Source organism: Schistocerca nitens, chromosome 1, assembly GCF_023898315.1.
Source record: "Schistocerca nitens isolate TAMUIC-IGC-003100 chromosome 1, iqSchNite1.1, whole genome shotgun sequence".
Taxonomy (NCBI): Eukaryota; Metazoa; Arthropoda; class Insecta; order Orthoptera; family Acrididae; genus Schistocerca; species Schistocerca nitens.
The window spans coordinates 572,737,779-572,754,013 of record NC_064614.1 but is presented as its reverse complement, the minus strand read 5'-3'; the positions used below and the strand labels follow the sequence as shown (position 1 = coordinate 572,754,013).

Here is a 16,235-nt window from a genome sequence, read left to right as displayed (position 1 = left end):
TGTGCTACTTTTATCTGTATTTTCAGGGCCCTGGTTTCATGCTGACTGGACTATGCTTGTCATGTTTATGGCTCATCCACCTTTGTGGTGCCTTCTGGACTAGGCATGTAAACAGTTTCATTGCCAAAGAGGGAATCCTTCCCTCTTCAAATTCAACACTACAAGTTCTTGCTCTCCAATGCAATTGTCATTTGACAGTTCCCAGATCATCTCGTGTATTCTATTCTTTTTTGCGTATTAGGGGTGTTGTCATCCTGATTCCCACCCTCCTTCATTTTGCCAATCCCAGGTGCGGATTTGTGGGTGCAAGTGATATCTCTGCATGCTTGGAAATAGAATTTTATGTGGTGCCCATGTAATAAACTCTGCACAATAGAGTAGTGTAGTGCAGCATGGTGCACTTCCTTCTGCTCCTCCCAGAAGAAATCCACAGTCCTATGTCATCTCATCATTGGTTTCATCAGATTCACCCATAGTTTTTCTTTGTGTAATGAGCCACGCCCTCATTATGGCTGTGGAGATTTGAGAGACAGTAGCTCATATCATGGTGGAATGCCTCCTCGTTTAGTAGGTTTTTGTCTACCTCTGGAGCAAGGGCAGGGTGGTTGGGTGTGGAGCGCCTCCCATTGTATGCCAGGTCTGGGGGATCCCTGATCCTTCCTCCTTGACCAAGCTGCTTTTCCATCCCTCTTTTACTCTGTTTTGATCATTTTTGAATTTGGCTTACCTCCTTTTTGCCACATCAGATTTTCTATTCTGTGTGTTGCACTTTGTTGAATAGTGGGTGGTCTTGACTGTAATGCGTCAGGGGTGGGACAGGTTTGGGTGGACATTTCCTGTTGCATGTAGAGCCCTGGGGCTGCCCACCTACTGACTTCCCTATTTTCCTCACCTTGCTTTTATTACTGATAATAAAAAAGATGTTCATCATGTTTTTAGCCTTCTCACTTTTGTTGTTATGAATCTCATGACTAGATAAGAAAAAGTTCTTGGTGGACATCTCTAGTTCTGGATGCACCACTCCTTAATAGAGGGACTGAACCTAACTATTTGGTCCATTGCCCCCACCCCCCACCCCCTACCCAATACCATCCAACCAACATTCACCCACCACCTCCTGCTGCAGTCCAGTCACAGACATTCCTTATCCAATAAAAGACACTGCTGTGTGTGAAAGCAGCCATTTTATATAAGGGGCATTCAAAAAGAAATGAGCCAGAGTCTGGAATGTGCAAAACAGTAACAGGGTAATATCGTGGCTCGTGTAACGAGGTGTGGTTCCAACCAGAGCATGGAAGTTCATAGCCCATCGTTAGAGGGCAGGTGTGCACGTCATGTGACTGTAAAGAGCTAGCAGCAGCAGCGTGCATCAATCGTTCAACGCTGCTAGTCGCTTTGCAAACAGTGACATCGAGGCATCAAACAAAGAGCAAAGAGGTGGTGTTCGTTTTCTAACAGTGCAAGGAGTAGGAGTTGGACATTCATTGATAAATGTCACAAGTGTATGGCAAACACTGCATGTCCCTTGTAAGGGTCAAGGTGTGGTACAAGCACTTCAGGTAAGGATGGGTGTCGTTAGCTGATGATACATGGTGTGCAGCACCACACCGCTGGTGGATGCACTCATTACCCAGGACCGCCGAGTGACAGTGAAAGCCAAAGCTGCCATGGTCTGATTGAGTGTTGGAAGCATTCATCATGAAGGAACGAGTGCACATGCACAAAGTGTGTGCCAAATGGGTGCCCCACAGTCTTCAACCACACCAGGAAGCATGTTGAATGGCCCGCAGCGCTATGTTTGGAAAGGGAAAAATTCGTGGCACGAGTGGTGGCTGGAGATGAGTCATGGTGTCATCACTTCAAACCAGAATCAAAATGACAGTCTCCAGTGGAAGCATCCAGGGTCACCACCACCAAAAAAAAGCCAAGGCCATCCACACAAGTGCAGGAAAGGTTATGCTGACATTCTTCGTTGACCAAGATGGCCCCCTTTCGATTCACGTCCTGCAGCATGGGACAACAGTGAATGCCCAGCATTACACGCAAACCTTGAACACCCTCCGCCAAGAAATCAAATCCGAATGACCTGGCAGTCTCACCTGTGGGGTCATTCTGCTCCACGACAGTGCGAAGCCTCATACGGCCAACACAGTAATGGCACTCCTGCAGAAATTCAAATGGGAGGTTCTCGGCCACCCTCCATACTGTCTGGACCTCTCTCCATGTGAATACGCCAGTTTTGGTCCCCTTAAAAAGGCTCTGAGGGGCAAACAATTCACCTCGGATGACGAGTCCAGCTGTATGTGCGGAACTGGTTAACATTGCAGCCCTGGGAATTTTATGATACAGCAATTCATTGCCTGGTGGCACAGTGGGACAAGGGTTTCAACAGCCAGGGTCAATACTTCTAACATACAGGTACTGGTTTCTGTAATTATGCCTCCGGCTTGTTTTTTGAACTCCCCTTATAAATCATCTAAGCTACAGTTACTGCACAGTATTCCATGTGGGCATGAAAAGTAAGCAACAGTCCACTTGCATGTATGGCCACTGCCAAACTGTGGCATACTGCAGACTTGAGCATCCAGTCGCCAAACGTGCTGCATGCCACAATACAAATGACTTGAACAGCTGCTTCACTGTGCAGGCTATTTAGAGACTCTGTGTCAGTACAAGTTTTTTTTTTTTTTAACTACAGAGGTGGCAATTATATCTACAGCATACTTTAAACTCTCACAATCCTCTAAATCTCTGCTAACCTGTTTCTTACTGCCTAACTTTACCTTTTTCCTTCTCTCTTCTTTCCACAGCACTTCTTACCTGTCGAGATGGAGTATTGCCATCATTCTCTCTCCCCCCCTCTCCCCCTCCCCATCCTCTCCCTCCCCCTCCCCATCCCCATCCTCCTATCCCTCCCCTCCCCCTCCCCCCTCCCCATCCTATCCCTCCCCTCCCCCTCCCCCTCGCCCCTCTCCCTCCCCCCCTCCCCCTCTCCCTCCCCCCTCTCCCTTCCCCCCTCTACAGGGTCATTAATATATCACATGAACAGCTAAGTTGCCATTGTACTACCCTGGGCCACACCCAAAATTACTTCTACATGTGACAGTGACTCTCCATCCAAGATAACGTGCTGCATCCTCCCTGTCAAAATATCCTCAATCTAGCCTCACATTTGTGTTGATGCATCACAGGATCATACAACAGACAATAAGCGTATATGTGGTACCGAGTCAAAATCTTATCAGAAACTAAGAAGTATCGCATCTATCTGACTGCCTTGATCCAAAGCTTTCAGTATGTCATGTGAGAAAGGATATTGGGCACTAGTTTTATGGACTGTTTCTACTACCCTTCTTGTAAACAGCTGTAACCTGTGCTTTCTTACAACTACTGGGCTCAGTTTTTTGTTCAAGGGATCTGTGATAGATTATAGTTAGAAGAGACATTAACTAAGCCACAAATTCAGTATAAAATATGATAGGGATTCTGTCGGGCCCTGGAACTTTGTTCAGTTTTAACGATGCCAGCTGTTTCTCAACACCACTGACACTAACATGTATGTCACTCATCTTTTCAGTGTAATGAATGTTAAATCGGAGCAATTCCTCTGGGTTTTTGTTTGTAAAGGAAATTGGAAAACAGAGTTAAGCATTTCAGCTTTTGCATTGCTTCCCTCCGTCTCAGTTCCTGTCCCATCCCCCAGTTACTCGACACTAACTTTGGTGCCTTTAACAGCCTTTACATATGACCAGAAGTTCTTTAGGTTTCTTGAAAGATCATTTGAAAATATTCTGTTACAGCAGTCTTGAAAGGCTTCAGACATTGATCTTGTGACAGCGAAACGGGTTTTAGTCAGCATCTCTCTCTGTACCAGTGCTACTCTGTTTTACATCTATTGTGTAGTAGTCTCTGTTTCTTTAGAAGGCTTTTTTACAGTGACTGTTTACCATGGAGGATCCCTCCCATTATAAATTGTTCTACTGGTTACATATCTATCCAATGCATTGTCAACTATTCTTTTAAACTGGAGCCATAGTTCTCTACCTGCTCTTGCCCTGTACTGAAAGTTTTGAGTTCCTCATTAAGATACAACATGAACTCTTTTTTATCTACTTTATGGAACATACATACATTTCTACTTGTTTTAGTTGTCCTTTGTACTTTGGCAATCACTGTTGCCGCTGCCGCATCATGGTCTCTGATAGCAGTTTCATTGTGTACATCCGAGAAGAAGTCAGGTGTGTTTGTTGCTATTAGATCCAATATATTTGCATTATGAATGGGGTTCCGCACTATCTGTTCTAGGTAGTTTTCTGAAAAGGCAAAGTTTTCGGTTACGAGATGAGTCTGGTGGTTGATAGAAGGGTCCTGTTACCATTTTATGCTCACCCCTGATACTGAGACTTGCCCAAATACTCTCACATGCAACTTCAATTTCTGTGCTGGTCAGTTTGAGTTTCTGTGACAAATATGCCATATCCATTTCCCATTAGCTTATCCTTTCAATATTCACTTAAATTTTCCTCAAGAAACCCACTACTATCAGTTTCAGGTTTCAACCAGCTTTCTATACCTAGTATTATGAGAGCTTGACTGCTGTTGTGAAGCGCTCCAAATTCTGGTATTTTGTTGCTAATGTTACTGCAGTTAACTACTGGGATTTTAATACTCTCATCAGGGGGGGGGGGGGGGGGGGGGGGTGCACACTCTTTTGGATCTTACACCTATGCTCCTGGGTCTCTTACAGTTATTGTTATCTGGACTGGATGGAGAGTCGCCTAATCTAAAAAACCCTTGTGTGTACCCCACACACTGTCAGCTACATGGATAGCAGCCTCTGATGTGTAGTGCACACTTGACCCATTTAGGGGGACCCTACACTTCTCAGCCCTATGGCACAAATCCAGGAAGTATCATGCTAGCTTCTTACAGAATGTTCAGAGTGTCTGGTTCTGTCCTTCCACTTGACTCAGAACCACGGGGCCACAATCAGTTCTGAAGAGAATGCTGCAAGTTGTGAACTTTGTTCAAACTCCTTGTACAAGGCTGGTCATCTCAATCTTCTCTGCCAGGCACTGGAATGACCCAAGTATGACCTTGGAGCCCAGACAACAGGCTTAGTTTTTCCAACACACACCACAGTCGGCAGTTGGTTTCACTCTGTTCTCTTAATGCTTGCTGGAATAGCCTCTTCAATATGTTGAGTGAGGTCCCCAGACACATGCAGTGCGTTCACCTGGTGTTCTGTCCTGTTCCTTGCTGCAATTTCCCTAAGGGATACCATTATTCATCATACATTTGAACTGGCCATGTTTAATAGACCCTTACCCTTTTGTATTTGCCTCCTCTTGACATAGAACAAAACTTCTGCTCTCCTTTTTGGTTTGTGGTCAGTGACTTATCTGTTCTGTTCGATTTCAGTTAGAGTCTGAGGCTCTTCAGCTTTTTTACAGTGTCTCAGTTCCCTATTGTGCTTCTGATCTGATGGAGCTTGGTGAAATTTACTGGTCCTGTAGAGAAGGTAGTAATAGCATCTCTGTCTGTCAAGGTTCCAATGTGCAGCTTGAATCTGTTGTTGAAAGCTCTTGGATTACTGTGTTCTTTATATCCATTGCACTGGTTCCAGCTTTAGTTCATGAAACTGTTTTCTATGTTACTTTCATCATGGTAAATTGCAATTTTATTTTCACTTCATCTTTGCTACTTTCTTCAGATATGTGATGTCAACCTTTTCAAAAATGACTTTTGGATTCTCCTTTTTTAACTAGTGATAGTTCTTTGATGTGTGTTGTCTGTGCCTTTTGCACTTTCACAGTACTACAATAGCCACCTTGATTTTTGCTGTAAAGTGTTTCTCTTCTTCATACTTAGCAAAAATTTGTTTTGAGTGCCAGTCCTCTAATTACAAAGAGAAACTGAACACACACACACACACACACACACACACACACACACACACACACACACACAATGCAGTCAGTAAACTCCAAAGACTTTGGCTGAACATTTTCTAGTTGTCAGTATCATTTGAAGCTGCATTTGGAGTTCTTGGGAAACAAATGTGCCCTATCAGCAGTTAATCAGGAATCAAAACCATGTACAAGCAAGACACAAGAATCATAAACAATAATCATTAGCAATCATTTCACTTAGCAGTTTAGAAGAGTCTTCATATGCCCACATGGAACAGTGTCACTTTGGTAATATTTGTGTAGCATTGAAATGCTGTTTAACATGCACTTCTTTTTTTTTTCTCTATCTTCAGTACACAGGTTTAGGATGGTGTACACTGATCATAACTTTCATGTTTCCTCAGGCCTGGCAATTCTTTTCATTAAATACAAAAATTTTGTTTCCCACTGTTGACTATGAAGTCCCTTTTAAGTTAAGATTCGTCTATCAGAGGCAATTCAGAACCTATAATTTGTAAGGTATGTATATTGTATCATAGTTCTATGTTTTGTGTAGGTAACTGATGAGTTTGTGTTGTTGTTGTTGTTGTTGTTAATGTTGATGTTGATAATTGTGGTAGTGCTGATAATGTACTCCCATGGTTCACTAAATTTTGTCCTTATCTGACAATGGATGCTTTCACTCCAAGAGATAAGACACTTAACCTGTTTATACCAATGCTGAAAACTATTTTTACCATCAGAATTCACCATCTCCAGGTTAGCAGCCATTCCACTAACAGGCTTTAGAGATATCAGCTATGGAGAAGGCTGTCACTTCTGTAAAACGATGTATGGAAGAAAAAAAAAATTAGAAACCTCAAAGAGTTCATATTTCGTTATCGTATTTGTACTAACTTACGACCATATCTTATATTTTTGGTATTGGACTACAAAGTTGTGGGTACACACATAATACTCCATCACTTCCCTGAGATAAAGTACCACTGCAAACTTGAAATTTAATAGTTTTTTGGAGTGCAAACAGCACCTATAATTTAGAATTATTCAGTTTGAGTTTCCTCACTGCGTGACTTCCATGTTGAATAATTCCTAGTGCAGTAATTCCACATTTATATAAATACGGGTGTATTCTCAGTAATTAGTTATAGTTTAGGTAACACTTTGAGTTGTACTAGTTAATATTATTTTCATGCAGTACATCTGATAGAATTAATTAAAAACTCCAGATTATCACACTCATGTCATCCCTTACTGTCTATTTTCTCAGAGACTTCAGATAGTATTAGAATGCGTTTTGTGATCCCTCAGGCATCATGGAAATTTCAGTACAGTTAGTATTCACTTCACACTAATATTCCTTGAAGGAAGTTGTATAACAGAGGATAATATAAAAACATCAAAGCCTCTGGATTAAAAGATTAAAACATAGCACCTTGCTCTCTCACAAATTGTTAAAGAATTTAAATTTATGTGCAGCTCATAGCTTTTTTTATACTCTTCTAGAATATAGCTTCAATTAAATGAAGCAAGGCTAACCCATGTAGAGAAGAGGTATTGAGCAGAGGATGAACAGGTGAAGGTGTTGCTAACTATAGCTCATCATCAGACTTGCATTTTTCATAGTATATTGTGATGTTGAAATAATAACTGTGTAGTTCAGAAAAAAAATCTGTTTCTAGATTGCTAGGGTGTCTGGATCACGTTTCTTTATTTTTTGAATTGGGTCTCAGTCTAAAAGTATAGTATTGATAGAAAATAATTAAGGCATCACAAGCAAAACAATACACTGAATGAAGCATTAGATAATGTGAGAGTAACTGTAGTATCAATATATGGAAAACATGCCACAGTTAAATTGAAATTTAAAAGCCTGAAAATTCATTTCTATTGCATGTAATTAGAAACAAGAATTCTGTTAATGCAGATTATTTTGTCTGTTGAAACAACAAATTACTGTAACCAGTCACATTTATTATATTTTCCATTATGTGTTTTGGAGGATTATATCTCCATCAGGCGCATTTAATTCAGTTGAGAAGGCATGGATGAGTAGTACAGTAAGTAAGACCTTTGGATGACTTAGCTGTGTCTTTCAGTGACCACAGACCACTTTTCGAGCTGTTTTTACATCACATGCGCTAACTATGAAATGAACTAAGCGGAGATGGTGTTTAAAGGCTCTTGTGTCATCTTTTCTTAGTTCTTTTTGTAAAAAGTGCATGTGATGTAAATATGATAAAAAGCAGCTTATGGCCACAGCAACACAGTACTACAAGTTACACAAAATTCTTTCTTAATTTATATAAATGCATCTGGTGATAGAAACATACTCTCCTGAAATTGAGAAAATATAATAAACGTAACTGGGTTACAGTAATTTGTTGTTTCAATTGACTTTCACAATAGTCTTAGTAAAGACTAACCTAAAATGTTCACGTTTAAAGACAAATTACTTGTGTTACAAGAAGTATAATAGCAAGAACTTCCAGTCATATATTTTGTAATAAAAATAATCTGACTAAATTTGAACATCATTCTAGAACATAAAGTTCTCTCTCAAAACTATAAAATGATGAGTAGCCCCATGTTATTATTACAGTTCATATGCAACCTATCTAGCGAAGATAATTCCTCCCTCAGACACACAACAGACAAACAGTTGCTGATCTTAACAACAAACAAGAAAGAAGAGAGGCAATAGAGAGAAAAGGATCATCTCTCAAGTTAGCTCTTTTTGGTGTTTGGTGCAAAGTTGTTTTTTCCACCTGTGAATTTTTATTTTATTCAGTAGAAGAAATCAAATGGTAAAATACAGCATTAGCAAACCACTAGACAGTAATTTTGCTGTTGTGCTTCTACTTGCTGATGTCTGAATGTAGGATTTTCACACATTGCGTGAGATATATCTCGTACTTTTACTAAGTCTATTACTTTTTTTAAATTTCCAGAGTGTGGAGGGTGAGAACCATGAGAAAGCAGTAGAATTGCTTAAGCAAGCACAGGGCTCTGTGAAACTGGTTGTGAGGTACACACCAAAGGTACTGGAAGAGATGGAGATGCGTTTTGATAAGCAGAGAGCAGCACGTCGGCGTCAGTTCCAGTAAATGTACACATTGATTTAAGTATAAGAGAACAAATTAAAATGCTTTTTTTGTTTGATATGGCAATCAGTTTCAAGCATTGATAAATTCGTACTGAATGTTTCAACCTCTTTCTGGGAACCAGGGTAGCTTCAGTACAACAGCGAGTATTAATACTAATTAAATTATAGAAAAAGAAAAATTAGTCCTTGCATGAAGAGACTGTGTTATGTACAAAAGCCTGATACCAAAACTTTTGCCATGAACTTCACATCCTAAACATGTATTATTACTCTTTTTTATTTGTGATAATCTCACAGTGGATGAAGATCAAGAGGTCATTTATTAGCTGTGACTGAGTGTACATGATTTAAGTGTATACACATGCTTATTAAAAATTTATGGTTTGATTACATGAAGCCACATTAAAAATCACTGTTCAAATTAAGATAATTGTTCCAATATTAGCAGCAGAATGATTTAGTATTTATAAATGTTTAGGTCAATTAATAGAAGACAGTTATAAAAGCTGTAGCCCCAGGTGTAGCCATTATTCAGTTTATACATATTCAAGCTATTTTCTAGGCAGCCATTCCTCAGTATTACTGTTTTGCACAATGAATGCGTGGTAACTTCTTTATGTTAGCTGTGCTTCAGTTGGCACTATATAGTTATTTAATTTGTAATTGATACTTGTAAACAGAAAGTCATTTAATATTGGTGCAAGATCTCATTCTTTGCTGCCTCATATTTTCCAGAAGATAGGTTATGCCACTTACACTGAAAATGAACCATATCATGATTTCAGTATATATACTAAGATGGTATCTGTTCTTTCGGACATGTCTGAGAGAACAGATACCTTGACCATCTTCTTCTTCTGTGCGAATGCACAAACAGTGCCCAAACTCTTACGGGAATCGGCAACGCACCGCGAGTAATGAGTATAATGGGCGGGGGCACTACGAATGTAGTGCAGGACAATACGTTGAGAATGTGGGTTTCGCGGGAGGCGTGCCAGAGATAAATCCCTGCAGTTGCGCACTATCCTCTGTGTCCTCGGTGGCTCAGATGGATAGAGCATCTGCCATGTAAGCAGGAGATCCCGTGTTCAAGTCCCGGTCGGGGCACATATTTTCATCTGACCCCGTTGGCGTATGTAAGCAGCTAAGGGTGTTCATTGCATTGTAATTTCATGATTTCAGTATTTTTTAAATGTGTTCAGTTATACATTTTCAGTAGGAGCAGACGACGACGACGATGATGATGATGATGATGATGATCATCATCATCATCATCATCATCATCATCATCATCCATGGAATGGCTACAAATTCCTGGATATGTTTAATTTCCATTCAGCTATCTGATTCTTATTTTATTTTTAGCAGTCAACCCATTTCATTTCAGACTGTTAAGATCTTTGTGCAATTCAGTATTTTGCATTTTTAAATATTCATTCATAATGACATTTGTTCCATATTTGAGACAGACATTCTCGCAATTTTGCCAAATTAGTTTCTATGCTTGTTGAACAGCTGGAAGATAATGTAGCTGTAAGTGGGCACAGATCATGTTGCACACATCTGTGCATAATAGAGTATTACTGTTTTTACAAGATATTAATACTGTTTTTTAAATGTTTTGTTACCTATAACTGTTAAAATATCTATAAAAGTTTTCTTTGTAAACTTATTTAAGTGTTGTGCTTTCATCTAAAAAAGAATGGTCTTTGTCCGAAAAAAAAAACATTGTCTACAGTATTTAATTTGTCTAAAGGAAGCTTGCCCTTTTTTTACTGCTGGGCCTGTACTTGCCATGTATATTTCTCATGTAAGTATAGTTGTGTTCTAGTCCTTAAACCATATAAGTAAATGTTTTCTCTTTATAGAAAAGCTGGTGTATGTTAATAAAGAGTGGAAATTTATTAATGTGAATACTATACTTAATGTTACAGTTGTCTTCTACAGGTTTTGTTTAGTACAAAGAACTTGTAGCAATAGAGAAACCTACAAGAGAATCTCGATCAACCTCCTTGTAATCAGCACTTCCTTTGATTCTCTATGATGGAAGTACTGGATTGTTGTAATGTAGAAATCATCAATGTTAAAATGTTATGAATCTCTCTCTCTCTCTCTCTCTCTCTCTCTCTCTCTCTCTCTCTCTCTCTCTCTACCCCCCCCCATCCATCTCCCCTCCCCGCCTCTCTCCCTCCCTCCTCCCTCTCCCCCCTCTCCCCCTCATCCTCCATCTCCCCTTCCCCTCCCCGCCTCTCTCCCTCCCTCCCCCTCTCCCACTCCCCCCTCTCCCACTCCCCCCTCTCCCACTCCCCCCTCTCCCACTCCCCCCTCTCCCACTCCCCCCTCTCCCACTCCCCCCTCTCCCACTCCCCCCTCTCCCACTCCCCCCTCTCCCACTCCCCCCTCTCCCACTCCCCCCTCTCCCACTCCCCTCTCTCCCACTCCCCCTCTCCCTCCCCCCTCTCCCTCCCCCTCTCTCCCTCCCCCTCTCCCCCTCTCCCTCCCCCCTCTCCCCCTCCCCCTCCCCCCTCTCCCCCTCCCCCCTCTCCCTCCCCCTCTCTCCCCCTCCCCCCTCTCTCCCTAACGCGCGCGCACACGCACACACACACACACACACACACACACACACACACACAAACATTCAGAGAGAGAGAGAGAGAGATCGCGCGTTGGTAAGCCTCGTTAATGGTATTCACAGTACTTAACCCATTATTGCCTTTACACCACATATTTTACAATCAGAACTAATTTCAACAATGTTGGGTATTTCTTATAAAATAGAAGTGACATGAGGAATATAATTTCTGGAGAAAATGTGTTCTGTAAGACAAATGCAGTTTCAACGTGTTTTTCTATGGTACATACAATTTTGTATCTGTTCAACTGGCATGTAAGGTTGAATGTGAATGCTCACTATATATAACTGAGAAATGTCTTTAATAAAAAAAAGTAAATAAAAATGTCATTGTATTTTATTGTAAATTACTTTGTTCTGATTTTATGACCTTTTTAAGGTTTATTTTGTTAATGTAGGTAATGTGGGGAAAATAAGAAAATAAGATTTGATTTTGCGAAATCGGACTATGTAATCTGTTTGAAAGTCACCTTTCACTAAGAAGTGTCTTGATATCATTTGCTACATCTATGATAGTTAACCAGTTTATACTTCAATGAGTCATCATCAGAACTAAAAAACCCAGGAAATTACAAAAATACAAAATTATTATTAAATACAGTTACAAAATGCAATATAAAGAGAGAGAAATAAAAACATACCTTGTGGCTACATATGAAAGTATACAAAAGCTAGCATCTAGTGCTAATCACACTTAAGTAAATAGGACACTCGTGCATCATATTTTGAAAGTGGAACAGTTTTATTCACAGAGGAGCTCCATTTTTCCTCATGCTAGATTCATTTTCTTTTTCTAATTAACACACTTCTTAATTGCTCTAGTGAAAAATATGTTCATCCTTTTTTATTGAAAAAGTAATAAAGAAGCTCCTTTAGTCAAGTTTCTTCAAGTACTCTACATTCTGGTTAATCATATATGAGAAAAAATGAAAAATCTGCAAGAAGTACAATTTAAAAAATATATAAGCCAAGCATACTCATGCACCCTCTGTGAACACAGCTGTTCCATTTCTGACATAAAACTCTTTAACAGGCTTGGCAGTAGATTTCAAGTGAGCAATATGAGCACTAGGTGGTGCCTTGTCACGTAACTTTCATAACAAGATATTGGGTACATTTTTATTTTCTCCTTATCTTGCATTTGGTGGAATGAACCATTCTGAACATCATGATAGATAGTTGAAGTGCTGGTTATTTTTAACCCACCAGGGTAGCTGAGACTGCTAATGCACTGCTTTGATTTGATTTTAAGAGGGAAGCTAAAACAGCTTAGGTCTAACCCGCCACTGCCCATACTGAAACTGAGTTTATTGTGCGGTATCGCTCCCTGTGTATCTAGTAAAGCCAATTGATGCCCTCTTCTAGTTTTTTGTTAGACACAATTTCTTCAGGTCTAGTTGTCCCAAAGATTCTGTATCTTTTACTCTACAATGGCATGCTTCCAAAGATTAGGTGTGATGCAGTTTCTTCACCCTCATCACGGATCCTGCATTTAGGGTCTCTTATGGTATACCTGTTATAACGTCAAGTTGAACACATATTTCAAAACGACACAACACATGTAAGTCACTGTGCAAGTTGACAAAGCAAGACATGTTAACACGGTAACATTCAAATGAGCACTGCGCAAGTCTAGCGGCCACTGGCTGGCTGGCCACTGAGGTGGCGCGGTTGCTGCATGGCTGGCAGACAGCGCCGCATTAGAGGATGCGTGTAATTGCGTGGTGGCACTTTGAATGATCGGCGAGTCACAACACTTTCCGCCTTTGAAATTTTTGCACTGGTCTTGATGGAGGTGGCCTGTAGCTTGCTAATGTCCATAGGCATTGTTTGACTGGCCGTAAAGTCTCGAGGAGGAGGCTTCCTGTAAGGACGGAAGTGTCCCCGATGATAACGTGTCGAGATGACAGGAGACGTAGGGGTCGAATCTGCTGGGGCCCCGTGCACCAATCTGCCCGTTGCGGCAAGTCCGGTTGATATAACAGGAGACATGGGCGATGTGTCGGCATCCGTAGGGGGGGAGGCGAGTAGAGTTGCTCCGACAGATGATGGTCATCTGGTTCCTGCATGGGCACGTCTCCTGGTGGCGTCCGTTCTTGTACTGGCACCGAGATGACGGTGAGAGGGCTGCATTGTGAGTAATGAGAGATGCCAAGATTCCGAGCGTCAGGTAGAGCCGAAGGTGGTGTAGCGGCATTCGGAACAGGCGTTGCTGGCACACGAGGCTGAAGCTGGTCTGAATGATGCACTGCAACACCCGTGTCCGTCTGGATTTCATACAAGCGTCGGCCACGGTGTCGTAAGATGCGGCCTGGACTCCATTTTGGCCACCTGCCATATCCCCGTACCCATAGAAGGTCGTCGGCGGTGAACCGGTCAAGCGAAAGCACCTGCAGCTGTGAGGTGGAAGGCCGCAGAAGATGAAGTAGCGTGCGGGGCTGTCGGCCATGTAAGAGCTGAGTCGGGCTGTGGTCGCCCATGGGGGCGAAACGGTAAGAAGCCAGAAATTGGAGAAGCGCATCATCAGCAGCAGAAGACCTGTCATTCAGCCTCACCGTTTGATTGTGGATGGAACGGAGGGGCCGTGACATGCATGATGCCGTGATGAGCACAAAAATCCGCAAATTCGGAAGAGGCAAATTGCGGACCATTATCAGTAACAAAAGTAGAGGGAAGGCCTTCCAAAGAAAAAATGCGGGCGAGAGCATTCCTGGTCACCACGGTGGTAGGCGACGTGGAACAGACAATGAAAGGAAAGTTAGAGTAGGTGTCAATTACGAGTAGCCAATAAGTACCTAAAAAAGGTCCCGCGAAGTCAGCATGAATGCACTCCCAGGGCATCTCACGCGAAGGCCACAGTGACAAAGATGAGTTCGAGGCGGCGGCCTGTGACACACAAGGGCCACAGGCAGCAATCATTAAGTATGATTTCTCTGGATATAGGTACTGGGTGCCCTCTGCAATCCTGGGCCACAAAACAAAGATCGGGGTTGTAATCTCTTCGCCAAGCGGCCAATATGAAAGTTCCCAAAACCTTGGCATCATAAACCAGGTACAGATTTTGATTTTCAGTCCAGTCATTGAGTGCAATACCACACTCATTGTCATGTGCATAGTTCCAGTGACCATGGTGACTATTAAAATCTGCAGCATAAATTGATGGTGGACAGTAACTGACAGAACATCCAGTGGCCATGGCACATTGATGGCTCGTAAATGCTATATATAATGGTCTCCTCCACTGCTGTAGAGATAAAATGGATCTTGTTTCCTGAGTTTGTCGAAATGAGACATGCATGCTCAATATTGCTCCTTACATACATGGCAACACCATAGACACTGTGATATGTAACACCCATAAGATTGTAGCCATGGATCCTACCTCTTTTTACGCAGGTCTTCCGTTGTTGGAGCATGTGTTTCCTGGATTAGAACTATGTCAGCATCATTATCTACAAGGAGTTTAGATAAGTACTCACTTTTAGCTCAGCTAATACCTTCTATGTGTAAATGGCATACTCGGATTGAAGGGCCAAGTCTTTTACTCAGTTGGTCCTGAAAAGGTCCATTTTGTAAAGCTTTTTGCTTTTGATTTGTCTGCATGTACTGGTGAAGGACATGGTTCAGTTGCTCCAGTCCAGGATGATACCGGGTGATGGGGCCATTCCTTTGCAGCTGGTTCTTATAGGTTGCAGGAGGATTAGGAAATGTGAGAATGTGGTGCAGGAAGCTGTTTGCAGACTAGGTTTGGGAGCTTGTACCTTTCTGTGAAGGACTTTATAAGTCCTTCAGTGAACTGGGCAAGGGAATTCTCGTTACTGCAGCTAAGCTGTCCATGGGTGGCCAAGCTAAGTTGGAGCCTCTTGACACCCCAAACCCCTTGTCTAGTTCATTAATGATATGAACCAGAGCCAGGACACCAAATCCTCATTTCTCCACTGTCACACTACCTTAACTCCTACCCATTTCATATAGTCCTCTGCAGCTCAACGTGCCACCGCATTCACTTCCACCCCACTGATGGCTCCATCCATGCCTCTGTCCAGATGAAGCCCACAGACCATTAACGGTACCTGCATTTTAGCAGTTTCATTCCTTCCACACCAAAAATCATTCCCATTGAGCCTGCCCAACTGTGAACAGCATATCTGCAATGATGACAGTTCCCCTGCCCAATATGGGGAAAGACTCTTGAATGTATTCACTGACTGGCACTATTCCTCAAAAAAGTGTTCAAACAATTTTCTGTACTGTATTGTCACAAACCCCTAAGCAATCCTCGACCCTCTTTCTGACCCATCAGCTGCTGCTCTCAAACCCTTCCTCTCGTACACATAAGAAAATGGCTGACATACTTGTCTATTACTTCTCCAACTGGGAACTGTACAGACTGAATTTACTAGAAAAATAACTTAGGCAACTGATGTTCTCGGCACAGAGTTTATAATAATAAAAGTGTCTTCTCTCAGAACATGAATTATGTGTCTAATTGCAAGTCAGACTAATTACACTTCCACTGTTAAAAGCAGTTGCATTAGTACAGCTGTCCTGACTCGCAGTGTTGTGTCTGTGACAATTAGGAGTA

The 16,235-nt window shown here is 41.7% G+C and overlaps 1 protein-coding gene across 1 annotated transcript in view; it reads left to right on the top strand.

Annotated features, from left to right (window-relative positions):
* The window catches only part of LOC126255140 (protein lin-7 homolog C), a 65,274-nt gene extending 54,026 nt beyond the window's left edge, over positions 1–11,248 (top strand). The window contains exon 4 of the mRNA XM_049955369.1: positions 8,864–11,248. Within this exon, the coding sequence (XP_049811326.1) occupies positions 8,864–9,019 (156 nt within the window). The 3' untranslated portion in view covers positions 9,020–11,248. The remainder of the gene's footprint in view (positions 1–8,863) is intronic.
* The last annotated feature ends 4,987 nt before the right edge of the window (positions 11,249–16,235 follow it).